Source organism: Branchiostoma belcheri, unplaced genomic scaffold (genome assembly GCF_001625305.1).
Source record: "Branchiostoma belcheri isolate BF01 breed outbred unplaced genomic scaffold, Haploidv18h27 scaffold105, whole genome shotgun sequence".
Taxonomy (NCBI): domain Eukaryota; kingdom Metazoa; phylum Chordata; class Leptocardii; order Amphioxiformes; family Branchiostomatidae; genus Branchiostoma; species Branchiostoma belcheri.
In genome coordinates this window covers 897097-924044 of record NW_017802436.1, presented here as the reverse complement: position 1 = coordinate 924044, position 26948 = coordinate 897097, and the positions used below count along the sequence as shown (strand labels likewise).

General features: G+C 40.0%; 2 protein-coding genes across 3 annotated transcripts; one reads left to right on the top strand and one right to left on the bottom strand.

Moving 5' to 3' along the window:
* Positions 1-859: 859 nt before the first annotated feature.
* LOC109477347 (tyrosine 3-monooxygenase-like) lies at positions 860-10239 on the top strand. Its single transcript, XM_019778551.1, has 15 exons — positions 860-1094; positions 3621-3696; positions 3931-4097; positions 4609-4792; positions 5320-5408; positions 6034-6101; positions 6469-6519; positions 6805-6903; positions 7141-7187; positions 7455-7590; positions 8281-8350; positions 8557-8613; positions 8974-9069; positions 9422-9555; positions 9962-10239. Exons 1-15 carry the CDS (start codon positions 1017-1019, stop codon positions 10122-10124), a joined length of 1515 nt encoding a protein of 504 aa, XP_019634110.1. The 5' UTR covers positions 860-1016; the 3' UTR covers positions 10125-10239.
* Positions 10240-11240: 1001 nt separating this feature from the next.
* LOC109477385 lies at positions 11241-21281 on the bottom strand. Of its 2 annotated transcripts, XM_019778630.1 has the most exons (5): positions 21184-21281; positions 19703-19753; positions 19051-19182; positions 11954-12047; positions 11241-11681 (listed from the first exon to the last, which is right to left on the bottom strand). In XM_019778630.1, exons 1-4 carry the CDS (start codon positions 21271-21273, stop codon positions 11973-11975), a joined length of 348 nt encoding a protein of 115 aa, XP_019634189.1. In that variant the 5' UTR covers positions 21274-21281; the 3' UTR covers positions 11241-11681; positions 11954-11972. The 2 variants fall into 2 exon arrangements, with proteins under 2 accessions (XP_019634189.1, XP_019634198.1); XM_019778639.1 differs by lacking the exon at positions 11954-12047.
* Between the last annotated feature and the right edge of the window lie 5667 nt (positions 21282-26948).

Sequence of the window (26948 nt, the reverse complement as noted above, 5' to 3'; positions counted from 1 at the left end):
TCACAAACTCGTATTTTCAACCAGCTGAAAAAAGGCTTGCCTAACTACAGTGTCCTACCGGTCGTTTTTATTCTCATCATAAGTAGATTCACCTGTATCTAATACACAAAATTGTTATTCTTTCTAAAACCTTTCAGGGCTGTTTCAGGTAATTTGTGATCTTTTGCAATGACGTTTTGCCCCATTATTAATAACAGAACCACACCCACCTAAGCAGACCCGACCGAAAGGCCACACTTGTGATGTTCATTTAGCAAGCGCAAATGACGTCCAGGAAATGGGCAAAATTACATCTGATCGTTTCTGTGATCACAAACCGCCCTGTTAACCAAGTAAGCCCACGCCGTCTTAATTTTATGGATGACATCCTCTGAAGACCCCCAAACTAGAGCGCGCGGGCGAAAAAAAAGAAAAGCCGGCCAAAAATAAAAATGCTACTAAACCACAGTAATACAAAGCCGGTATTGTGAATTTGGCGCATTACATAGCGACGTATACGTGGTGTCTTTTTGCGGAATTTATGAATCGACACTGTACGTGTGTACTGAGTTCTTGAGTAGTGTGGAGCCCCGGTAGCCTGGATGCCATCCTCCAGAGTTACCACCGGCTTCGTTGTCGCTTACTACCCTGGACTACCCAGGCCTAAAGCCAGGCAAGAGCCTCGGAAGACGTGATCTTTTTTTTTTTTTTTTGAGATCAGGCGAAAATCAATGCGCGCGTGGACGTCATCCATAAAATTACGACGGTGTGGCCTAAGCGCCGTGCACGTTGGCAGCAATCTTGAAATAACCGGTAATTGTGCTCCTTTGTTGGGATAACGACGAAATGACACGGTTAGACTATTAGGGACCAGGTTTAAATACAGGCCAGCCGGCCCTGCCAGCGATGTATCAATCCGTACGCAAGCAGGAAAGCAACAAAGTGGCAGAAACGCCGTCGTAATTTGTAGCAATTTTTCTGCGGTTGTAGCAATCGAGGAGAAGACTGAGGCAGTACAGGCAGAAGGCGCAACCAACATGACAGAAGAGAAGGAGCAACAACCCAGAAGCTTCCGCAACCGCATCGCGTCGGACTCGGCTGTGGAGTATCAGTTTGTGAGTGAACTTATCATTCCCCTTTCTCAATATGCTCTTCTTTGCTAGAACTTTGTTTTTGAGCAGTTCTATCAAATTCCTCTGAAGCAGGCTTACAAAACTTGGGGTTTGGTGGTCTTCGGCTGTTTTCTGATTAGCCCAATTCTAAAAAAAAACGGGGGTTATTCATTCAGGCCGGCTATGTTGTCTATATGTAATCAGTAAATAGCACATAAAAGCTCCCGAAGACCCCCAGTTTGTGGCATGCTATGGAGGCTACTAATGCAGTACATTGAGGTATTTTGATGCTCTACATGGTCTGATAATGATATGTTACGGTAAAAGTGCTGTTGGTATCACTATTATATTGGAACATCTGTTTTCGTACTAAACTAACCTACAGAATGCCAATATTGTACATGGAATATGGATAGTCTTCCTTGAATTGGTGTATGGGTTGAGATTGCTGTTCATCGTACGAACATATCACTTATCAGAATGCGCTGTCTGCTCGCTTAATATTTCTGGATATATGAGTGCTGGTTGACGTAGATCTGGTAAACCCTTAACCTATTTCCATGAGGTAACATCTGGTGTTTGTTTGGTTTGTTATCTTTGAAATCTTTTGACACATTAGCGACTCGTTATGTTAAACCACATTTGAAATAACAATGACGACGTTGTTAAAACGGAACCACTGAATGAAAAGAGCAGAACATGGGATATTCATATAGTACTATCATAACTGGGACGCGCTATCTTTGGAAGTCACTTTGTTGTAGTAAGTTTTCAAAATAGTTACGCTTTCAACACATTGCTTTTAGCAGTTCGACAGTGTGCTTTGTTACAAAGATATATATATAACCAATCCAAGATTGCCAGAGACAAAAAAAAAAGAAATTGCCTAGAAATAGCAATGCCACTGGAAAAATTGTATGAAACACTTTTGCTGCATCAGTTAGATTTTGCTCGTGCATGCACTGTTGAGCTCCATTAGAAATATTGTATTAGAAATATTATAAACTCAGAGTTTATCAGATGCCGTTACTGTTTTATCTATAATTTTTGTTGATCAAAACTGCCTGGTACATAGTTGCATATTAACCCCATAAGTCATTATCGGGCACGTTACAGTAAAATTGGCAATACCAGAGTGCCAAAAATTACTTACTAATATGTTATTGCTTAAACAAATTGCTTCAGAAAAATTCTATAAAATATCGTCTATTTTAGAAATGTAACATCAGATGCAGAAGACCCTAAAATTGCGATAAACGTTGATCATCAGATGACGCTACTGTTTCATCTGCAATTTTTGTAGATCAAAACGGCCTGGTATATATTGTGGTATAACCAACAAAATCGTAATGGGGCACCCTAGAATGACGTCCAATATCGAAAATTACATGTCATCAGAGAATTCCCGGAACCCTGAGCCGTTGCCACGCGACAGGGCAATGTAGCAAAACAGTGACATGTAGCTGGTTTAATGAACGGTTTCAGCACCAAACCGTCAATTTCCTATGTAATTACGCTACTCTCTTGTTTTCTATCTTGTCATAGAAATGGATTATTGCTCGACTGCTTGTTGACTGGGTGGCGTTGAGAAATTCATTTGTGTAACTTTCTTTATAATTGTTACAAATTACATGATACGTACGTACACCACACTCCAAAAGCAAAGGAAACAAAACTTGCCAAGTTGACATTTTCATGTAGAATTACAGCTAGGTTATCCGTTTCCTCTCTTCAAAATCACCTATAGGCCACGGACAAGTTCAAGCTAATTTATTTTACCAGGGCATACCTCAGATCCGTTGCCCTATTTTTCAGGTATCCCTGGGCACATACATTGATTCCTAAAAATTGCAACTTGAACACAACATTATACAAATAATGTTACAAACATGTACATGTACAACGCAGTAACAGTATAGGCACATTTAGTTCATAATATGTATACATATGTGTGCAGAAATTTTCCTCGCATCCCTAAAATAGCGTGAGAGTAACACCTACATGTAACCTGATATTATGACATGGAGCCATGCTCTCTGATCCTTTCAACCTAATATCCTTACATTATCCCTAATCTCGGGCTGCATGAACCAATTCAAAGCGTTTTGCCCATGAAAGGTGTAGGTGTTGATAACTGAAGGTCTCTTTAAGTAAAAACTTTTTCAGGAATGATTAGATGAAAAAAGTTTTCCAAAAACCCGACTGATCTTGAGGAATTCAAATGGCATAACATAGGCAATATTGATTTAATCTAATGATAATGCTGTAAGTGGAAGTGTGTTTCCATGAACATTTCTCTCGAAGTGATATATTTTTCTTTCTCCTCAAGAAAACATACAATAGGTTAGCTTTCATTTTGGTAAAATTTAATTTAGTACAGATAGTATCATTAAGGATTTGTTCTGTTAGAATTCTATTTTTAAATTAGTATAGTTAATCTATCAACTCTTCTCTTCTTTGTCATCCATTGTACCAGTTACAGTTGTTGAGCAATAAAGTTGATTTGACGGTTTTCCTCTCCACGTTCAGACAAACGGGTACCATGGCCGTCGGCGAAGCCTCATTGACGACGCACGCGCGGAGAAGGAGCTTTGCCGTGCCACAGGTAATAAAATAATAATGATAAAGACCTTTATTGTACATTTTGCTCATTGCGAACTAAGTACAGGTCACGGCAAATGGCGATGGTAGACTAATAATATATCTATAGTAAAACTATATATGTACAGGTTCTGCTTCTTCTCGCTTCTCTTTGCAATTCATGGAGTCTTATCCCTGCTATACGCTTTACTTTTTGGTGTTACGAATAAAGACTTGAAAAATTTAAACACCACCCCAGGGCGGCGGCTGTCGAATGCATGGCGGCAGCTCAGTCTATCCGAGGATGACGAAGACCTGGAGGTGTTGGACAATGTTGAGGACAACGACGTTCCCGTGAAGGCCGCCATCGTCTTCTCACCGAACGACGGCTTCGACAGACTGCCCGCCATCTTGGATGCGTTCAAGGTCATTACATTAAAAGAAATCATCATTTTATAATTCCTACTTAAAATTGGCTCCCCACTATATCTCGGATGCGTTCAAGTTCATTACATTAAAATCAAATGAGCATTTAAGAATTTCTAATTAGAATTGCATTAAAATTTCATTTCTTATTTTTTTGGTTTCTCACAAACTCAAACACACATTGACAGGAATTTAGGGCATGCCCTAAATGGCGTTTGTCACATGCACATCAATATTTTCTCACATAGACATATGACAATTAATATAATAACAGCTGTAAGTACAAAACAATACCATTCACTGAAATAAAACAATACATAACAGGAACCCCGTGGCCGCTAGACACTGAGAAATTGTTTGATGGCTGAATGTGAGAATGACTGAAAGATCCAGACTTGTCATAATGGCAAAGCTGCTTACTGGGGTGATTTTAAAGTTATAGTGGGGTACAAAGTGAACACGATTTTTTTTTCCAAATTTGGGATACACGATGTCAATAATCGGGTTTCAGAGATATCACGTGACGATTCACCACATCGAGTCCCGCCCTCCCCAAGATGGCGGTGATGACGTCAGCTTCCTGGTTCGATGCGAGCGCGACCAGGGAAGGGGCAACATCCCCGGCCTGGTCATCTCACTCAAGAGAAGGGTCAAAAGTCTGCAGCTCTTCCACGAAAATGGGGTCGACATGGACGGTAGGACGCCTTTAACATGTGAAGAACTGTTTCTAAGTTTTAATTAAAGTTCGTCGGTTTGTTGGGTCAAAAGTCTGCAACTCTTCCAAAAAAATTGGGTCGACATGGATGGTATGGCGTCGTTTACATGTGCAGAACTGGTCACAATATTGTCCTTCTTTCGCAGAAGGAAAACATAGTTTCTGCTCTGTTTCTTCTTCCTCTTCTTCTTCTCCAAACAAATAAGGTCAATGACCTGAACCAGACGTCTGTCACTATGGTACCTAGTGCTGGGTTACATCATGTTGCAATTTTATATTTAATGAATAATTAACAGAATAGACCATATGCGAAGGTAAAAGAAACAAGCACACTATATTCAAACTGTACAATTCGTGGCCCTACGAGACCAAGGAATGTCACCTACATTTAATACAGCAAAACAACACATTAGCAAAGGGGGAGAAAATCATCTGAATTAGTTAGCAATTATTACTCTGATCTTGGGCTTGTGTTTTGGCTAATTTTCTAATCCACGCCCCATGTAGGTCCCTGGTTCCCGAAGGTAATCTCGGACCTGGACAAGTGCCATCATCTGGTCACTAAGTTTGAACCTGAGCTGGATGCAGATCATCCGGTTAGTACTTAATGTTTGTTTTCATAACATATTCATAGTACTATATATATGCATGATATACTCTGACGGCTACAACCTAAGCACATTTTGGAGGAATTACGTTAATCTAGTTTTAAGTAGTTTATTCTTTTTAGGTCTAGCTTTATTATCGTGGTATTAGTTACTGTATTTGTTACCACGCCTCCGTCTTTTGTCTATCTGTTCTTGGTGTTATATGGGCCAGGGGCCTGAATTAAAGAATAAATAAAATGAAAAGAAGTATAGTTTAGCCTTTACCTTTACATATTGAGTTATCACTTACCCCTTACAGTTATATATATATTATATTGCTGGCAATGAAAATTTCTTATTCACCCAGGTGGTCTAGGTCCCATCTAGTATATAAGGTCTCATTTTTATCTAATATATCACCGACAAACGTGGTTGAAACTGACTCAAGCAGCTTGTAGGTAGTACATAGGAGTGCTGTAATCTGTTCATGATTTAGACCCACAGTTTTCTTCTGACGGTGTGAAAAAAAATATAGATGTAGAGGCGGTAATATAAGAAAAGAGGACATTACATAAATAAATGCTTTAGTATGATTCCTTGGGTAGATGGTATATTGTACATTTTGATTTTCCAGGGTTTCTCGGACAAAGTGTACCTTGCTCGCAGAAAGAAAATCGCGGAAGCTGCTTTCGAATACAAACAGTAAGTGTAATGTCACGATTACGTCATGTCTACACTCACCACATCCGGTGACGCCAGTACCACCGGCTTGTACTTTTAGTGATGTTTTGTTATTTTTTAAAAAAGGTCATGAAACAAAAATGATACACCTACATACTGCCTTATGTAATTTTTGTAATTCTAACTCTGAAACAAATGAAAAAATATGCTCTACATTTCTATCTATGTATCTATCTATGTATCTATCTATCTATGTATCTATCTATCTATCTATCTATCTTTCTATCTATCTATCTATGTATCTATCTATCTATCTATCTTAGGTATCTATCTATCTATCTATCTATCTATCTATAAGTAGTTACATGATATAACTTTTTCCCTGTAGTGGCCAGCCATTGCCGGTAATAGACTACACAGAAGAGGAAACAACAACTTGGTAAGTTGGACTATCAGAGCCTAGTGTGACTATATGATGAAAAATATGTGTTAGATGGTTAACATCTTCTACGTATCAACCATAAACTATGCATGGTAAATAATAGTGAAGACGGAAATATATATATTTCACTGTGTTCTGCATCTGTAGTTGTAGAAACTTCCCTAAGCTACACACAGCTACATACATGTAACTAGTACCATCTTTCAACTCACTTATTTGCATATATATACAGCTAATAATAGTATGTAACTAATACCATCTTTCAACTCACTGTTTCTCAAGGGGGATTGTCTACCAGTCCCTTACATCTCTATACCAAAGTCATGCCTGCAAAGAGCACATGGAGGGCCTCAAACTGCTAGAAAAGCATTGCGGATACAGGTCAGAAGGAGCAATATGTGTATCAAAATCAGTTTGTGTTTAGATAATATGTAATGTTCGCATGTTTCATATTTGGTGTACTGGTATTTGTAGATTATCAAATACCTATGTAAAGTTGTTAATTTTGAGCTGGAAATTCTCATTTTTTTGTAATTTAAATTCGTAAATATTCAACAACCTGCCCTAAGCTTAAAATGGCATATGTATTTCTTCCTTCTTCCTTTTCTTGGGCCACAGTGCGGATCTGGTTCCTCAGCTAGGGGCGGTGTCCAACTTTCTGAAAGGTAGTGGCATCCATTATTATGTTTACCGAAGGAAAACATATTGTTTTTGCCCAGTTTCTTCTTCTTCTCCAAACAGTGACCAATGACCTGAATCTGAATTATATCCGCCATTGTTAACTGTTCCTGTATTGTTTATCACCCTGTTATGAGGGCTAGCTCTTTATAATAGCCTTCGACTAGTTGGGCAGTCCTAGCTGTTTATTTCTTTTTTACAGTTTGATAAATCAAATGAAATCAAATATTTTTTTTTTATTTATTTCTTTCCAGAGAGAACAGGCTGGCAGCTGCGTCCCGTGGCAGGTCTTGTCTCTGCGCGAGACTTCCTTGCCAGTCTCGCTTTCCGCGTGTTCCAGTGTACCCAGTACCTGAGACATGGCTCCTCGCCGCACCACTCTCCAGAACCGTTAGTATTTACTCACAAATATGCAGAGTCTGTTTACCCATAGAAAAACCGCGTGTTCAAGTGTAGCCCGTCCCTCAGTAAGACACCTGGAGCCCCATAACTCCCGTTTAGAACTTTTATTCAGCCTGTCAAAAGACCGGTTTCGCCTGTGTGGCTTCTTCAAGTGTACAGAGGCTAATGACACAAGTGCATGAAGTTCTCACTTATATACCTTTCCGGTGCAAAGTGCCCTCAGGTCAGTTACACGGCGTTCAGATCGCCCTGGCCTGTTACATAAGTTCGTTCTGACAGATGAACAGAGTCTATTTATCCATAGGAAAACCGCGTTGTTCAGTGTACCCCGTACCTCAGACACGGGTCCTCATATGCCATCACCGCACCAGTCCCCCGAACCGTTAGTATTTACCCACAGATAAACAGGCAGGAGTAGAATTTGGAATAAAAATACGCTTACTTTATACTAAACTACGTAATACAAAAGTTCATTCAAACTTTTTACCATCTATTTTTCTACTCTATCATTCCTGAACATGCAATAACAAAGAACTACTGTTTTTTGCCGACAGACTTGTAATATATTATATTACGTATGTACAATATTTAAAGACACATAGAAAATACTATGTAGATTATACAGTAAAAGAAGCTCATTTGAAGTTTCCAACAGAACATCGCATCTTTTCACCACAGAGATTGCTGTCACGAACTCCTTGGCCATGTGCCCATGCTGTCAGACCCCAGTTTCGCACAGTTTTCACAGGTGAAACATCGTTGTTATATATGCATTGCATCACAAATAGCTATTTACCGAGTTTTTAAATGGATGCGATCATAGGCACGTACATGCGTTAAGGTGCATGTAAGTGCTATTCTATTGTGTCTTTGTGATTTTTCTATGGAAAAAAAGAAATACATAGAAAGATGAATACATCTTTAAACAAATGTACGGTGTCTCCCATCTTCCAGGAGATAGGTTTGCTGTCTCTCGGTGCTTCTGACGAAGACATAGAGAAACTTGCCACGGTAAGCCACAATTTGTTTTACTGTATGTAGCCTTGTCTTATAACATGCTGGACCCCCTTGGAAAACAGCTATTATAGGCTCAATGGGGCCATCCATAATGGCAAGAATTGTTTTATTGCAAATTGCAGGAACAGAAGAAACATATGGTATAAGAACAGACTATAAGTACACATAGAACTACTGATAACTACTACGAAACTACTAGTAAAAACTACTAATGAATAAATGGGACCTTTCTTCGTGGACATGCTGGCGGTACACACTTCATATATACCATACATTGTTGATTAGTTTCTTGTTATATTATACACAATATCATGTTAAATCAAGGCTTACGTTACATTTTGCAATATTTTTCAGTGCTACTGGTTCACGGTTGAGTTTGGTCTGTGCAGACAGGACAACAAGTTGAAGGCGTATGGCGCTGGGCTTCTTTCTTCCTATGGAGAGCTAGAGGTACATTTTATCACTTTTAGTTTTTAGATAGATGAACATATCAGGTCATCCCATGCATGTGCTGTATTAAATAGTTTTGAAGTATTTTTCCCATTGTAAAAGTGGCTTCCAGAATATAAGTTGTACCTAACTTGAGTTCGCAGCCACTTAGCCCGTGTCCTTTCATTTGTATTTTTATCAGTATGTATCTGAAAAAAAAATAGTTGTCTTGTAGAAACAAGAACAACACATATGTATATGTATGAATTGTGCCCTATAAGTGTAAAAAAATAGCAAAACAGTATCATATGTTTTTCTTCGGTACAAAAGTAAAAAGGTTTCTGAATCACATTATGTTAATTTGTCCTGCTAGTATGCCTTGTCTGGCAAACCGGAAATCAAGGACTTTGAACCGGAAGTGACGGCAGTTGAACCATACGATGACGTCAACTACCAGACTGTCTACTTTGTCTCTGACACCTTCGACAGGGCCAAGGAACAGCTAAGGTGACAATTAATAAAAAAGTCTTCTCTACCCGAAGCTCTCTCTGTATAATACGTTTTTTTTTATTTCGAACTTTAAAGCAAATATGTCTTTATTGGAGCTTCCATTAGTGACGTTGTCATGTAACTTCATTGCAAAAGCAATTTGTACTCTGTGATGCCCTGTGTTTGAACTATTGGGACAACGTAAAAAGCAGTAAAAATACAAGTATGGTCATAATAATATTACTGGTACCACGAAACCAAATGACTTCAGAAGTTAATTCTGTATTTTTACTCTGTTCAAGTCTAAGGTCAACAAACATCTGTCCACACTGGATGTTCTGTAACACAAAACATTTTAAGTGGCTCCTATGAGCCTTGTTTTGTGGTGACCGATGAAATAATATTTTTGTTATCACTATTCCAGATCGTATGCCTCAAAAATACGGCGGCCATTCGAAGTGACCTATGACCCTTACACGCAGTCCGTCGAGGTTCTGGACTCTCGCGAGAAGTTACAGCGTCTGTCCGAGAAGATAAAGGGTGACGTCATCCTGCTGAACACTGCCATGAAGAAAATCATCAACTAGACAAAACTGTAAAGCTGTAGCCACTACACTTAGGGTTCTCATCAACTTAATATCCAGGCAAATGCATATTGAAGGGACCACAAAAAGGGGTTTCAATGGTCATGTGGTTCTTTTGTAGAGGTGTTAACTAGTATATCTTTCAATGACATAGTTGATCCTAGAGCTGAAAGGGTCAAGATTTGTAGATAGGTAAACAAAAAAAATCAAGTTTAAAGGAAAGGCTGTAATGTGGCATCATTTCGTTAGACGTCAGATAGCTGTGTTATAGCCTGCTTATATATTGTTTATATAACACAGTCAAATTGTACGTATAACGTAAAATAATAAAATGCTCATAGATGTATGTAAAAGAGGTGTAAAAGTGTGTTAGCTAGCGGTGACTGGTTGCAGTTCAGTGAAATGACAAAGGTATCGTCCACCTACATTGTTGTACGTAGGGTAAACAAAGACCAACAGTCTGACCGTGTATGACTGAAGAAATGGTTAGAAAATTAAGATATAACTGCAGACATGAAGTATAATTGCTTTCTTTCAATCGCGTATTTTTTTCCATTCTAGCAACATCATGCAGTTTATAAAATCTAGCTAGGTGGCGCTTTTTTCTGAGTTCGCTGGAGTCAACAGTGACATCTGCTAATATTATGCAGCTAGACTACTGGGAGAATATTATTTCCCGTGATCATGCTGTTATTTGTTATGTCTGGTATGCCTAATATTTAGTACTCTCATTACTAGTACTTTATGTTTTCCTTGTGCTCTACATCCATGAAGAGAACTTAATAAATGGACAGGCTTTTAATTGCATATTTTTTGTTTTATTTCCTGCGCATTACAACACAACAAAAAGCTTCTTAAAACATGAGTAAAGACAATCTAATATTCTTATGTATTTCTTAGTTCAGATCAATACTCTATTAACATAGACGCCCACGTGCACCGGATACACATACCAAGTCAAATTAAGTGGGTCTTAAGGCTCTAGGATAACTATAACGACAACACAGTGACCCAAACTATGGACCAAGTATTCGAGACACAAAGCAATGTACAATTGAGAGTCAGTTCACAGCTTTAAGTTCAAATAATGACATATATCTAAGATGAAAATATATATGCTACAACTATCGTCTTTTAAAAGTTACCAGCAGAGACAGTATTACTAATAGTTTTTTTTTGCACCCTTGCAAGTGCCGAAGGCGCGACCAACGTATGGGGTATAGAGGCATGCTCCCCGGAAGAAAAATCAAATGTTACCCTCTATTAAATGCGTAATTTTTGGTACACCAAAATGTCAATTGTCTATTAAGTAGACGAAATATTTGTCACCATCACAATCTATTCGACATAATTTTTATGAGCTAACGACCGACCACAATGCCACTGTGACTGGAGACTAGACATATAGAGGAACATTTAACATCTAAAAGTTTCATTTATTTGTTACGTGGCTTCTATAACGCTGCAGAAGTAGGCAAAGGTACGTTTGAATCCACTGTTGAGTGAAGATCACGCCAGGATTTGCAGATACCAAGGTGACTGACGCTGGAATCACAGCAACTGAAAATATACGAGAAGTTATAAAAGAGAATCGTTTTAAGTACTAGTAATTATTACAACATACAATTCCTCTGTTACATTTTTAATGTCAAAGCATGACAGAACACATACACTACATACGCCACGGTGATTATATTTATATATAAACTAAGACATAAGCTCAAATGTTCCATATTTCAACACAAATTACCAAAGATAAAACAGCACAAATGGACAGCAAAAGACTACGTCAAAAATACGCATGTTAAAAAGAAGAAAAAAAGAAAAACTACATTTCCCACTGCCTCCTTGTTACCCCCATCGCAGTGGCCGCAAAGGAAACCAGACTTCTCTGTTGCTGCGTACGTTCCGCTGCGCTATGGCCATCTAGAATATGGTTTAAAAATGCATGCCAAAGAAAATGATGAATAAAAAGATGCGCTATGGCCACCTAGAATATGGTTTAAAAAAAGCATACCAAAGAAAATGATGAATAAATACATAGCCTGTGTTACACAATCTTGAGCTCGCTGCCAGGGGCTGATTTGGCCTTTGGCCATACACCTCTAACTTGATAGGACCATTCCTAGAAGTAAGTATTGGATTTTCATCACTATAAAATGAGCCTGGTGAGAGTTCAGAAATTATGAATCAACACTAATATAAGATGCCCTATGTTCTCTTCATCAAGCGTCTAGGTGCATGGCCAGTGGAAATTGGCCCACTATAGGCATGATGTAGCTACAAAAAATAGGCTACAAAAAATAAATGATAATCACAAAATTCAAAACATCTACGCTTTATTCACATGCACTTCACCAGATATACGCAAACTGAAATAGCACTATTTTCGACAGTGACTATATATACAACACACGTCAAAAATGTAATCAACTGGAAAAAAAACAAGGATCCTAGATTCAGCCCTCGTATCAGTTTCAGTTTCAGTTTATTGAGATACCCTTTAGCCCATTATGGGCTATTCTTCCAGGGTTCCAATACATGTAACATCACATTTACAAACACAATCGTACATATTTACACTTAACATACAGCATAAATCATTTAAAAACAGAGGGGATTACACGTCACATAAAAAACCTTAACTATTTACATGGCAATCATTAAAAAAATATGAATTCTACCTTGAAGATAACTGACTTTTACACTTTGTATGAATTGCACCACCCTGTTGGTAAAGTATTTGACATGGGAGATTTACATCTGTAGGTAGAGATGGCTTTTTCCACACAAAATCGATAGGGCCGGTCACGACTACTCAGAAAGGACCAAGAGGAGCTCATTGATCTACGAAAGGTCAGCACTTCGGACAAGAGGATAAAAGCCGTCCAACCGCTATGATTGCCGTGGAGAGGCTTCCCAACACGCAGGGTTGATGAGTTTGAACCTCCTTGCATTGCCTCAAGGCAAAGTTATACTGTACTTTGTATTTATGCATTTATGTGTCAGTGGTAGCCACTACCAGCCTTGTTGCTGCCTGGTTGCCACTTGTTATGCACTGTTGCATTTAAATAAACAATCACAAACAACAATCAACAAAAGCTATGATAACTACATTCATCTGAGTGTGTGTTTTTTTCAAGTAACTATACAGTTAAAACCTTTCTCCGACATGGTAGGAAAGATATTATGGAGGGCTTGCATGGGGGGAGCTCTACGCTAAATTTTGCTGAACGTATACGCTTTACGTTGAATTTATGGAAGCATCTCTACGCTCTACGCTAGATTCAAAAGACTAAATTACTCTCTAGGCATAGTCCCCGTCGTCAGGGGTTGAACCGTTCCAACAGATTGGACAGATGAAAAAATATCCCTAGCTACCATACCCCGAGTCCCCATTCAACTAAGCTCTACCAGTCCTAAAGACTGGGAGCTGTAAGAATAACCGTAACTACCATACCCCGAGTCCCCATCTAACTAAGCTCTACCAGTCCAAGAGACTGGGAGCTGTGAGAATATCCCTGACTACCATACCCCGAGTCCCCATCTAACTAAGCTCTACCAGTCATAAAGACTGGGAGCTATGAGAATATCCCTGACTACCCTACCCCGAATCCCCTTCTAAGCTCTATCAGTCCCAGAGACTGGGAGCTGTGGGAATATCCCTGACTGCCATACCCCGAGTCCCCATCTAACTAAGCTCTACCAGTCCTAAAGACTGGGAGCTGTGAGAATAACCCTGACGACCATACCCCGAGTCTCCATCTAACTAAGCTCTACCAGTTCCAGAGACTGAGAGCTGTGAGAATATCCCTGGCTATCATACCCCGAATCCAATCTGTGTAAGTAGAGTTAGGGGCCATAGCCATAGTCAAAGCACGGAGGAGGAAGCAGCCATAGTCCTTGGCCTTCAAAAAAAGGATGGAGGAGAAAGCAGCCATAGTGCTTGGCCTTCAAAAAAAGGATGGAGGAGAAAGCAGCCATAGTCCTTGGCATGCAAGGAAAGTATGGAGGATGGAGCAGCCATAGTCCTTGGCCTGTAAGGAAAGGAGGGAGAGAGAAGCAGCCATAGTGCTTGGCCTGCAAGAAAGGATGGAGGAGGAACCAGCCATAGTCCTTGGCCTGCAAGGAAAGGATGGAGGAGGAATTCGAAGCAGCCATAGTCCTTGGCCTGCAAGAAAGGATGGAGGAGGAACCAGCCATAGTCCTTGGCCTGTAAGGAAAGGATGGAGGGAGAAGCAGCCATAGTGCTTGGCATGCAAAGAAAGGATGGAGGAGGAAACAGACATAGTCCTTGGCCTACAAGGAAAGGATGGAGGGAGAAACAGCCATAGTCATTGGCCTAGAAGAAAGGATGGAGGAGAAAGCAGCCATAGTCCTTGGCCTACAAGAAAAGATGGAGGAGGAAACAGCCATAGTGGTTGGCCTGCAAGGAAAAGATGGAGGAGGAATCAGCCATAGTCCCTGGCCTAGTAGAAAGGCTAGAGGAGAAAGCAGCCATAGTGCTTGGCCTGCAAGGAAAGGATGGAGGAGGAATCAGCCATAGTCCTTGGCCTGCAAGAAAGGATGGAGGAGGAAGTAGCCATAGTCCTTGGCCTGCAAGGAAAGGATGGAGGAAGAAGCAGCCATAGTCCCTGGCCTGGAAGGTAAGGATGGAGGAGGGAGCAGCCATAGTCCTTGGCCTGCAAGAAAGGATGGAGGATGAAGCAGCCATAGTGCTTGGCGTGTAAGAAAGGATGGAGGGAGAAGCAGCCATAGTCCTTGGCCTGTAAGAAAGGATGGAGGAGGAATCAGCCATAGTCCTTGCCCCGCAAGGAAAGGATGGAGGAGGGAGCAGCCATAGTCCTTGGCCTGCAAGGAAAGGATGGAGGAGGAATCAGCCATAGTCCTTCGCCTGCAAGAAAGGATGGAGGGAGAAGCAGCCATAGTCCTTGGCCTGCAAAGGAAAGGATGGAGGATGAAGCAGCCATAGTGCTTGGCCTTCAAGAGAGGAGGAATCAGCCATAGTTTTTCGCCAGCAAGGAAAGGATGGAGGAGGAATCAGCCATAGTGCTTGGCCTGCAAGGAAAGGATGGAGGAGGAATTCGAAGCAGCCATAGTCCTTGGCCTGCAAGAAAGGATGGAGGAGGAATCAGCCATAGTCCCTGGCCTAGCACCAAGAAAGGATGGATGAGGAAGCCATAGTCCTTGGCCTGCAAGGAAAGGATGGAGGGAGAAGTAGCCATAGTGCTTGGCAGGTAAGAAAGGATGGAGGAGGAAACAGCCATATAAAGTCCTTGGCCTGGAAGAAAGGATGGAGAAGGAATCAGCCATAGTCCTTGGCCTGCAAGGAAAGGATGGAGGAGAAAGCAGCCATAGTCCTTGGCCTGCAAGAAAGGATGGAGGGAGAAGCAGCAATAGTGCTTGGCATGTAAGAAAGGATGGAGGGAGAAAGCAGCCATAGTGCTTGGCAGGTAAGAAAGTATGGAGGAGGAACCAGCCATAGTCCTTGGCCTGCAAGGAAAGGATGGAGGAGGAAACAGCCATAGTGCTTGGCCTGAAAGGAAAGGATGGAGGAGAAAGCAGCCATAGTCCTCGGCCTGAAAGGAAAGGATGGAGGAGAAAGCAGCATTAGTCCTTGGCCTGCAAGGAAAAGATGGAGGAGGAACCAGCCATAGTTCCTAGCCTAGAAGAAAGGATGGAGGAGAAAGCAGCATTAGTCCCTGGCCTGCAAGAAAGGATGGAGGAGGAATCAGCCATAGTCCCTGGCCTAGAAGAAAGGATGGAGGAAGAAGCAGCCATAGTCCCTGGCCTAGAAGAAAGGATGGAGGGAGAAGCAGTCATAGTCCTTGGCCTGTAAGAAAGGGTGGAGGAGGAAGCAGCCATAGTCCCTGGCCTGCAAGAAAAAGATGGGGGATAAAGCAGCCATAGTCCTTGGCCTACAAGAAAGGATGGAGAAGGAAACAGCCATAGTCCTTGGCCTAGAAGAAAGGATTGATGAGGAAGCCATAGTGCTTGGCATGTAAGGAAAGGATGGAGGAGGAATCAGCGATAGTGCTTGGCCTGCAAGAAAGGATGGAGGAGGAATCAGCCATAGTGCTTGGCGTGTAAGAAAGGATGGAGGGAGAAGCAGCCATAGTCCTTGGCCTGTAAGAAAGGGTGGAGAAGGAATCAGCCATAGTGCTTGGCCTGCAAGATAAGAAAAGATGGAAGAAGAAGCAGCCATAATGCTTGGCCTGCAAGGAAAGGATGAAGGAGGAACTCCCCTGGCAAACATATAGATTAGTGTATATGTGCGTGTATAAAGCTGTGCCAGCCCCATCTGTGCCAGGCACAGTCCCTGGAGTTAGGGTTCCCAGAGACTGGAGAACTAAAAGACTATCCCTGACTTCCATACCCCGAGTCCCCATCTAACTAAGCTGTACCAGTCCCATCTGTGCCAGGCACAGTCCCTGAAGTTAGGGTTTCCAAGAGACTGGACAGCTGACGAAATATCGACTCCACAAGTTAGGAAACTATTTTACCCCACTAGTTTCAATTCAAAACGCCGACCATATTAACCTACGGCGCAACAGAACCCACAAGAAGAAACCTGCGACGAACTAGTTAACCGAAATCGCGACATAACGAAGCAAAACAAGACAAACTTAGTGACAACCCGTTCGCCAGAAGAAGCTTGCAGTAATGGCACCGATCCTAGACGGCCGGAGTGTTCTTGCAATGCCTCATATCAATCCGCAACAACATCTGAGGTAAATCAAACTCAAACGTCAGTAATAAACGAGTTTTCACTTTACCTCTTTCTACAAACTTAAATGTAAATGAAAGGTGAATGAAAATAATTGATTTCTGAATATTTTGGAACGTTTAAGTTGTAACAGAAAGTTGGCAGTAGTGAGTACTATTTTCTGTCGGCAAATGAAGACTGTCTGGCAAGGGCGGTGATACGCCCAGTGTCAGGTTTCACGCCAGGCAGCGTTTTCCCGCGCTTGTGTGGGAACGCCTGATTGGCCAAAGTGTCTCTGATCGGCGGATCCTGTTGAAAGGTGATTAGGCCTAAGGTTCCTTCGTTGGTACGGATTTGAATATTGCAGGATTCTCTTTTTGTCACTAATAAACGAGTTTTAACTTTACCTCTTTCTACAAACTTAGAAGGTAAATAAAAATATTTGATTTCTGAATATTTTGGAACGTTTAAGTTGTAACAGAAAGTTGGCAGTAGTGAGGTACTATTTTCTGTCGCCAATAGAAGACTGTCGGCCCGGAACGGTAATACGGTCGGTGTCAGGTTTCTCGCCAGGCAGTGTTTTCCAGCGCCCGTGTGCGAACGCGGCCAAAGTGTCTCTGGCGAATTGTGTTAAAAGGCCAGGGTTCCTTTGTACAGATTTCAATTGCAGGATTCTCTTTGCTTATAGAAAGTGTGCGAGTTCTTGCCACTTGTTTGTAATATCTGTTGTGTACAGATTTAATGTCAGAGGGAGGAATTTACTCCTTTGAATATTTTGGAACGTTTTAATAAGTTGTAACATAGATTTGGCAGTAGTGGGGTACTATTTTCTGTACGGTAATACGGTCGGTGTCAGGTTTCCCATTTTCCCGCGCCCGACTGATTGGCGGATTTGTTTTGCTTAGAACAGAATACGCAGGGCACGGTGAAATCGGGAGCGATGTTGAAGACGCAATTTTTTTTCCGCGATATCTCAATGGTTGGGAGAGTGACACACACACATAGGTATGATGTTTAAAACAGGCTGCAAGATGCACTTAATGATTAACGTAAATACCGAATGTCTGGTTGTGGATTTATCATTCAATCTTGCCTGTGCATAAAAGTGTCGGATTAAGGTTTAAACTGCTGTTAAGGATCGAAATGAGAGGTGAAACTGCGTGTGTCTTTTGTCATGTCATTCTGTATCGTATGTGGTATCGTAATATTACTGTATAGTTTGTCGTTAATCGTCCTTTGTATACCCAGCATTGCCTGGAAAACAGGTTGCTATGTACCTTACTGCTGGAGAAATGAATAAACTGGAACTAAAAATGTTGAGTTTTTTTTTTTTTCGTTTGGCACTAGATAGAATTAAATGAGTCATTTCATAATGGGTCGCCGTGCCCAAAAATAACACAATCGGAAACGTTTTTCTGATAATTGCAAATTGCCATGAATCATAGTTACTGACGTCAGAGCAACGATTTTCAAAGACAAAGATGCCTTTAATCATAACAAAATGATAGAAAATTTGATCATTATTTCCTTTATTCCAATCATTGCCGTTTTAGGGTGTTTAGACGGTTGGAAAATTGAAATTTTCGCTGTTGATAACAGCTTGGACATAGTGTAATCAAAATTGTTCTTGTTCGTTCTTGTTTGAGAGCTTTTCAGTGTATCAATGTGTTCTCTTATAGATCGCATCATTACACATTTCTTTAACAGTAACAACGTCTTTCAGAGGACTGTAAGTTTATAGCAATATCTTCTATGTGTTAACCATTGAAATACAACCCATGGACCTTCAAAACCAACCTAGAAGTGCAACAAACCTAGGCCTTGCACTGAGAAGACAACTCAAATTATATTTTAAAAAGAACATAGCGTGTAAAGAACTACAGCATCCAATAAAAACACAGGCACGTTTATTATTTTATTGCGTATGGCTATTGGCTAATCTCAAAGCAGAGGTTTGGGTTTGGAGTTATTTTTGGCGTGTTTTAGGCTATTTTTATCGGGGTTTCTTTTTTTTGCACTGGATTTTTTTGGGGTGAAATATAATTCCAGTGCAAAAAAAGAAACCCCTATAAAAGGACCTAAAATAACTCGAAAGATAACCCCAAACCTCTGCTTGGAGAGTATATTATAGCCACTTCGCAGGCTTTAAGAAAATAAATGGACGTGGTTTCCAATTCCTGAAAACTGCACTGGATATTTAAGAAAAAATGAACGTGTTTTCACCTCACACGCCCCTTTAGGATAGGCCCTCATGTCGCAGACGGTCCCCGCGGGACACTCGCAGACTCTCCGGGGGATGAAGTGGCGCCACACCGGAAGTGCTTCCTGGCACACGTTTTCTACTTCCAGGTCACACTACAAGGAAATAAAGAGAAAAATACACACCTAGTATTGTAGGCAAAAAAAATTGACACCTGTATAAAGGGAAACATTAAAAGGCAGACACAGGTTTGTCAGTAATAATCTGATTGGCTTGGTAAATATAAATGACAACAGTTAACTCAAGCTAAACAACTGGAATTTTTTTAAGCTTTCGGACACTGTTTTAAAATCTATAAAATTACTTGACTAACTGTTTTGTACACACGTCGGTGGATAATTTTACCGGGTTGGTAAATAAATAGTTTTCAAACTATTAGCCTGATAAACACCTTATCTACCGTACCAGAGGAAATTTAAAAGGACACGGTTGTGTCTTGATCAGAAATGATAAGCTGGTGTGTTACACCGAAGAGCGGGTATATATACCGACTATACAAATACATATACATATACATATACAGAACACTATTGAAATGGCACAGACAGTTTGTGGAGATGAGAGAAGTTATATACTAAGTTCAAGTTCCTTTCATCTTATAGCAGCCCAACTTACCATTGGCAGAGGCCGGTCCAGGAGATTTGAAATCAGACGATCCTCCGCTTCCTGGTTGAGAGAAATGTAACCAGTAACCACTTATGTTTAGAGAAATAACTAAAGCTTACCCCTTTGGTACTTTTATCCTTTTTAGCTTTAGTTACATTTACAGTGAAACCCAAGAGACTAAAAAGAAATTGCAGGATAGGCAGCACATATCGTCCGAAATGTTCTCCATTCCATTTTGATTCAAAAGTGCCGCCATGTTGGATAGAGTACGAATGGCCATATACCCCACGTGACCTTGACATACATTCTAAAAAGTCCGTGTGAGATATCCACACATTTATTTCCCTTCCCCAATCCATGTTGTCTCTATTGAGGACATATTCGTGGATTGACATATTGCCCAATACCTTACTTCCACTTCGACAAGCACGCATGGAATAGATATTGGTTTCTTAATGTTCCTGTCGACGGTACACGCTACATCCAGCTAAAGTATTAATGAGTAACTGCTATCCTCAGTATATAGAACAGAATTTTTCAAGCACGTTTCTACCAATATTGTAAGTGAAATTTTATTGAAAATACATGCCCGAGGGCTAATTGCAGTTATAAACAACATTTATGAAAAAAGGAAATACAATGGTATGTGAGACAACGTGTAACATTATGCTACATTCTACAACATACAAGGTACTAGTTTTGCTGGGTTTGACTTCTTCGTTTGAGGCAATGGAAGACGAATTTACCCACTTCTTCTATAATATTTGGGTTCTTTGAATTTAGTAGAAATATTGAGATAAGTATATAGATAAATAGCACATGTTAGTTTTCATGAAGGTAACGCACGTTATGCCACATGGACAGGTTGACAACAAATTCATTCGTTACTTTAAAGCAAAAGGATACATGAAGATGAATTGCCACGCTAATGATAATTGATAGCTTAATTTGTATTAACGAAAGAAGGGGCCAGCGGCACGATTTAATTTCCAGAACATCGATATTGCTTTCTAATCTAAAGGCTACAAGGAAGCATTTGCGAGAGTTGAATGGTAATGGGTAAAATGGTCTAATAGATTGAGAGTATAAAGTTTCAAGATATTTTTAAATCCTATAAACATATACTGACTTCATGGCAGCTTGTATTTACATTTTAAAGAAATGAATAATGCACACCAGTAAAGGCATGAAGAGTAAAATAAATGGAAAATTGATTTAAGGAACCCAGCCTACTTAGTTCTAGTCTCGTTATTTGGATAAAAAAATAAACCATTAAGTTTGACAATAGGGCCTGATGTGACAGAATATTGAAGTGGTGTATAAGGCGACACCACATGTTATTACCAGCCATAATTTACATTGAAAACTATGTATTGACCATGGTCAAATCCTAATCTGCTTCAGAACTACAACATTTGCTATCTGCAGTTCTGTCTGCTTTGCAAATTCCTTTTCTGTGGATATGCTTCTCAGATTCAAGAGTGTCTTACCTCTCCATACACCTTCCTGCTGGGTGAGTAGGGCCGTGCCAAAACACCGACCGTCAGAACAACAAACACTGCTACAGTCAGGGCTTTCATCGTCCTTCTATAATTTAGTTTTGCTGCAAAAATACGAGGAAAGGCTATTGATGATCATGGTACTTTTTTCGAATGCAAAGAAAGTACCTGCACTTTTGATTACAGACAGGCCGTTTTTTCTTTAACATTAAAGTTAGCATTGTCGACATGACCAAGGACATCGCTGAGATCACGGTCATCGAAGGAAATTCAATATACGACACAATAAACAACCGTACAAAATACATATTCTATCATAACAGATGGCAAATGGTCATAACTAGGGACACAATGCTGTTGACATGCTGCACAGCCAGATGTTGGCTACTGCAAAAATAATTACTGCATTAACTAACTTCAGTAACTTTTCTAAGTACAAATAAAATACTTTACAGATTTTTGGGGTCCATTTTGGATCCCCCAAGTCTCATATCTGTAGGAATAAACTTACCGGTTCTTCCCCTGGCTCGTTGCAACCGGTGGTCGTGATGCGGGAATAGCAAGTCGTGGGCTCCGCTCGGTACACCCACCTTAATACCGCCTTTATTCCCCAGTGGAACTGGCAATCGTTATGAAACCTACCTAATAGCTTAATATGTCTGTATCAAATTACACGAGGGCGGCTAGGGATGGCTGGATAATGAATTTGCCACAAGTGAGCCAAGACTGATCCAGCATCTACTGCCAGCATATGTAATAGGGAGAGGTTGGAAAGAAAATTGGTGTACCGTATGTGTTTTTGGTGAGCAACAAGAATTGGTGAACAACGAGATCAATTGGAATTGCCACTGCAATGGCCAGAGAGAAGAAGCCACCGTGATTGAATAGTTTGGAAAGACCATTGGTGTACTGTGTTATTGGTGAGCCACAAGATCAATGGCAATTGCCGGTGCTATGGCCAAAGAGAAGAAGTCACATTGACTGAATAGTTTATTTAAATCGGACGACAAGAAAATTCAATTAAATTCATTCTTAATTGCAGGAACACTGCCCATATCAGAACATACAATTAAAAATACTGATACACAAAGGTACTGATCCTACATCTACTGCCAGCAAGCGTAATAGGGAGAGTTTGGGAAGAAAAATTGTGTACTGTATGTGTTATTGGTGAACAACGAGAATTGGTGAACAGCGAGATCAATTGGAATTGCCACTGCAATGGCCAGAGAGAAGAAGCCACCGTGATTGAATGGTTTGGAAAGAACATTGGTGTACTGTGTTATTGGAGTACCAGAAGATCAATGGCAATTGCCGGTGCTATGGCCAAAGAGAAGAAGTCACATTGAATGAATAGTTTATTTAAATCGGACGACAAGAAAATTCAATTAAATTCATTCTTTATTGCAGGAACACGGCCCATATCAGAACATACAATTAAAAATACTGATACACAAAGATACTGATCCTACATCTACTGCCAGGCAAGCGTAATAGGGAGAGTTCGGAAAGAAAATCAGTGTACTGTATGTGTTATTGGTGAACAACGAGAATTGGTGAACACCGAGATCAGTTGGAATTGCCACTGCAATGGCCAGAGAGAAGAAGCCACCTTGATTGAATGGTTTGGAAAGAACATTGGTGTACTGTGTTATTGGTGAACCACAAGATCTATTGCAATTGCCAGTGCTATGACCTGGGAGAAGAAGACACATCGAATGAACAGTTTATTTAAATCGGACGACAAGAAAATTCAATTAAATTCATTCTTTATTGCAGGCACACAGCCCATATCAGAACATACAATTAAAAATACTGATACACAAAGATGTTGATCCTACCTCTACTGCCAGCAAGTGTAATAGGGAGAGTTCGGAAAGAAAATCGCTGTACTGTATGATTGTGTTATTGGTGAACAACGAGATCATTTGGAATTGCCGCTGCAATGGCCAGAGAGAAGAAGTCGCCTTGATTGAATGGTTTGGAAAGAACATTGGTGTAACGTTACTGTGTTATTGGTGAGCCACAAGATCAATGGCAATTGCCGCTGCAATGGCCAGAGAGAAGAAGTCACGTTTATTGAATGGTTTATTTAAATCAGACGACAAGAAAAGCATACAATGGCAGCCTCTATGGACCGATGTTGATACAACTCGGCTTTAAAAGTTTACAATCATCATGCTTCATACTTTTTTAGAATACATTTATGAACTTATAAACATTAGAAACACCTAAAGTTTCCCATTACTAAGTATTCTGCAGTTATAAATAAACTAATGGTATCCATTGACGAAGTCAAAGACACTATTTGCTCGTTGTTTAGTAAGTCAATTGTGAATTAGGATTTTATCCCGGTCAAAACTGACCAAAGGAGGCCATACCACCAGAAATGGCATTACCCTAGATTATCCACTGCAAGGAGCAAAACCAACATGTGCACGTATGGGTTTTCCATGCTCAAACCTTGCACGTGACATGTATTGTAGCTCTGGTCATAGATATATGTTAGGTAGGTACATGACACTCTAGGAAGACAATGCTATCACAATTCTCTCGGGCCACATATGTCTTGGTGGTCATGTAATAAACAGGTTCGTTTTTGTTACACTCTTCCGCTCATTTTTCCATATATTGTGTAAAAAGAAGAAAATCGAACGCTCTCATCGATTGGTGGTAAGAAAACATCAATCAAAATACCGCAGATCAAATTGCCCCTGACTTCCGGTTGTAGGCGGTTCTTTCATATTCATCATCCGTGAAGCTTATATTTCAGGTTTTAGACATGGTTTTACCTAAAGCCAATATATGCAGCGTCAGAATCTATTCATCAGTATTGTTTTATTGTTTCTTTTAAAATGTATTCTTTAATCGTGACAAAAAAGCACAAGAACCCTAGCAAGCTGCTAGTGTAACTCGGAAATTGACATTAAAACTTAAGGTGAGAAAGCAAATAAAAGTACTTCATTGTGTAGTTTGGGATTCCGGGATAGAAGCGAAAGAATCAAACAAACGTTATATCTACAATTTTTAATTGTGCATTGCAAGTCATAATATAACCAGGTAAAAAATTGGCACATTAATCGATTGCAGCATTCCTAGCTGCCTCTGTGATTAGATTTCTACATGACATCCTAAATAATTACTTTTATAATTAGATGCGTAGTTTTGCCCAGTGGGTTACGATAATGATTTTCCGCTACAAGAAAATTGAAATAGGAATCTAATCGAGTCAGAGAACAGTGGCAAGCAGGCAGATTAAAAAGACCATTGATACATGACAACTACTTTGAAATGTTCCTCGTTATAATAACTCTGTGAAAAAGTCATTTAAGCAACATGTGTAATAAACAGGTTCTTTATTTGCTACGTTCTGCCATTCATTGTACATTCCCAACTCTAAAATGTGAGGCAAGTTGTGTGGGTAAAAGGTCTTGTGTGCAGTAGAAATAATAGAAGTGTGCTCGCCACATTTCGCTCTTATGCAAAACGACACAACGAAGAATGGGAATATGTTGTACTCTCCGTGTTTCCGAGTTTTGCAGAGTCATGTCGCCTGAAAATGGGGAGTGTGTTATTGATACTGGTGTAAAGAATCATATGCAAACGAGGTGTAGTTGTTCTGTCTCCGTTCGCTGTCAGGCAAGACGACACGCCAAATATTAGCATATCGACTGCACCAAGGACGCCACCTAACAGAAGTGAATGTTTTAACAGATTGATACAGTCTATGGAAGATTAAACTTTTACGTCTAAACAGTTAACTAGAGTAGTGTTATGACGGTATCCACCATGTCGTCAGCTCTAAAATTTAGTTCAGTATTAAAATTTAGTATTTTAAAATTTAGTTCAGTATTAAAATTTAGTATTTTAAACCAGAACAAGTCAATGGTGAAACAAGTCAATGACTGGACGATTGTGATATAGATTGGGGTGGGATGGGTAGAGGGCTTATAGAGTGATATTTTCCTTTAACTCTCGCCAGATGTCGCCATCATCAATGCGAAAACCCTAGGAACCGGATACTAGTCATATATGCTTAACATGTTTTTGCTTTTAATAGCAATCTGCTAGTCAGTTATTCAGCGTTCCTAGCCAATGTTTAGAAAACGATCTTCAAAAGCCATAGGAATTGGTTATTTCTTCAATTTTACAAGATAGAGCACAATTAAAAGGCAATTCAAAGAGGCAAGGAAAGCAAAAATACCAATATAAGGAAATTAAACGATCTTTTTCTAAGAAATTTTTTTCTAGAAAATTTTGAAATAGATAAACATGAATAAATTCTTGAGGCCTGGGAAAATTAATGCTGTTATACATTTCATGGCCCTGTATTTTTGGTTGCTTAGGTTTGTAATTTCACCTGAAGTAATCAAACAAATTTAGTCTAAGAATGTGAAACTGTATTCAGTTTGGGATTCTGGTATTTTGATGATAATCTTCACTGCAATTTTCTTATAATTATATCCCCAAATTTCGGAGTGCCTTAAAAACAATCCTACCTATCTACAAGATCAATAACTGTTCAATTAATCGATTTTATGATACCTTTAGGATTACAGAAGGAATGTGGTGAAAATTTTGGAAAAGATTCCGCAATTTTTTATCAAACAAATTATTTGTCAGATTGAAAAATTGATGCCCGTTGCCAGAAAGAAGTGTAGGGTCAGCTATTTTCCTACCAGGGTGTGTCGGGTAGCCGGAAATTATTTCCTACGGCCTGACGGAAATTAATGAGGCCTGGCCCGTCGCTTCCCGTTACCATGTCAACACCCCGCGGGGAACATGAATCAGCTGATGACGTCAACAGACCGAACAAACATCCCAGGGCGCACCGCAGCTGTCACATCTATCACTCTGTCGTCATGGCAACGCGACGGCGTCAATATCCCGTCGGCTTCCTTTGATGGAGGGGGATCATTACTCTCCAAGCAGAGGTTGTGGGGGAATGATCGTTATATATGGCCGTTTTTGTCGCTACCCCCACCCGTCGGTTGCCGGCGACCTTCTCTGGCTAATGAATACTGCCTGGCCAATTTGATACTGTCTTTTTGCCAGCGAAAGGGATCTGCTTGGAGATTAGGGATTAGGATCATTACTAGTCACTTCGCGGTACTGGTTATTTTTCTTTGTTCCTCCGTAATCGTTTTCCAAGTAATATCGTTATTTCTTCAATGAATAACAGGCTAATTTTTATAGTAAAACAACAAATAATATGCCATTGTAGCTACAGTCCCTGTATTTGGCAATTAAAAGATGTGTTATCTAGTATATAGTTACCACAAATATTCACATAAGACCTTTGTTTCCAAGAACTATATATTTCCCCAAACTTGATTTGCAAGAAACATATCGTTTTCCTTTTATTAAGAGAAAGATCAATTTTCTTATATTTCCGAGACTTTTCCTTTCTATAATAAATACCGATATCTTTTGCTTGTAATACAAAGAGGGATTGTCTTGGGTGCTGTCTCCAACTCATATGTATATGTATCACAATTCATTTGGGATTCCATTGAAATATTCTTGATACAATAAACGCCAATCACTACAAAACATCTTCTGTATCTGTATCTGTATAGCCGATATAACCGCCACTCGGCGTAACACACCAGCTTCGCAGACACGCGGCGCGGCGGCAGCTAGCTATATCACACCTAACGACTTGTTACACTCAATCTTTGTACATTTAATTGCAGGAGTTGTTTAAAGCTTTCTAGTGATTTTTGAGGTAAAGCACCCCCCCCNCCCCACCCCTA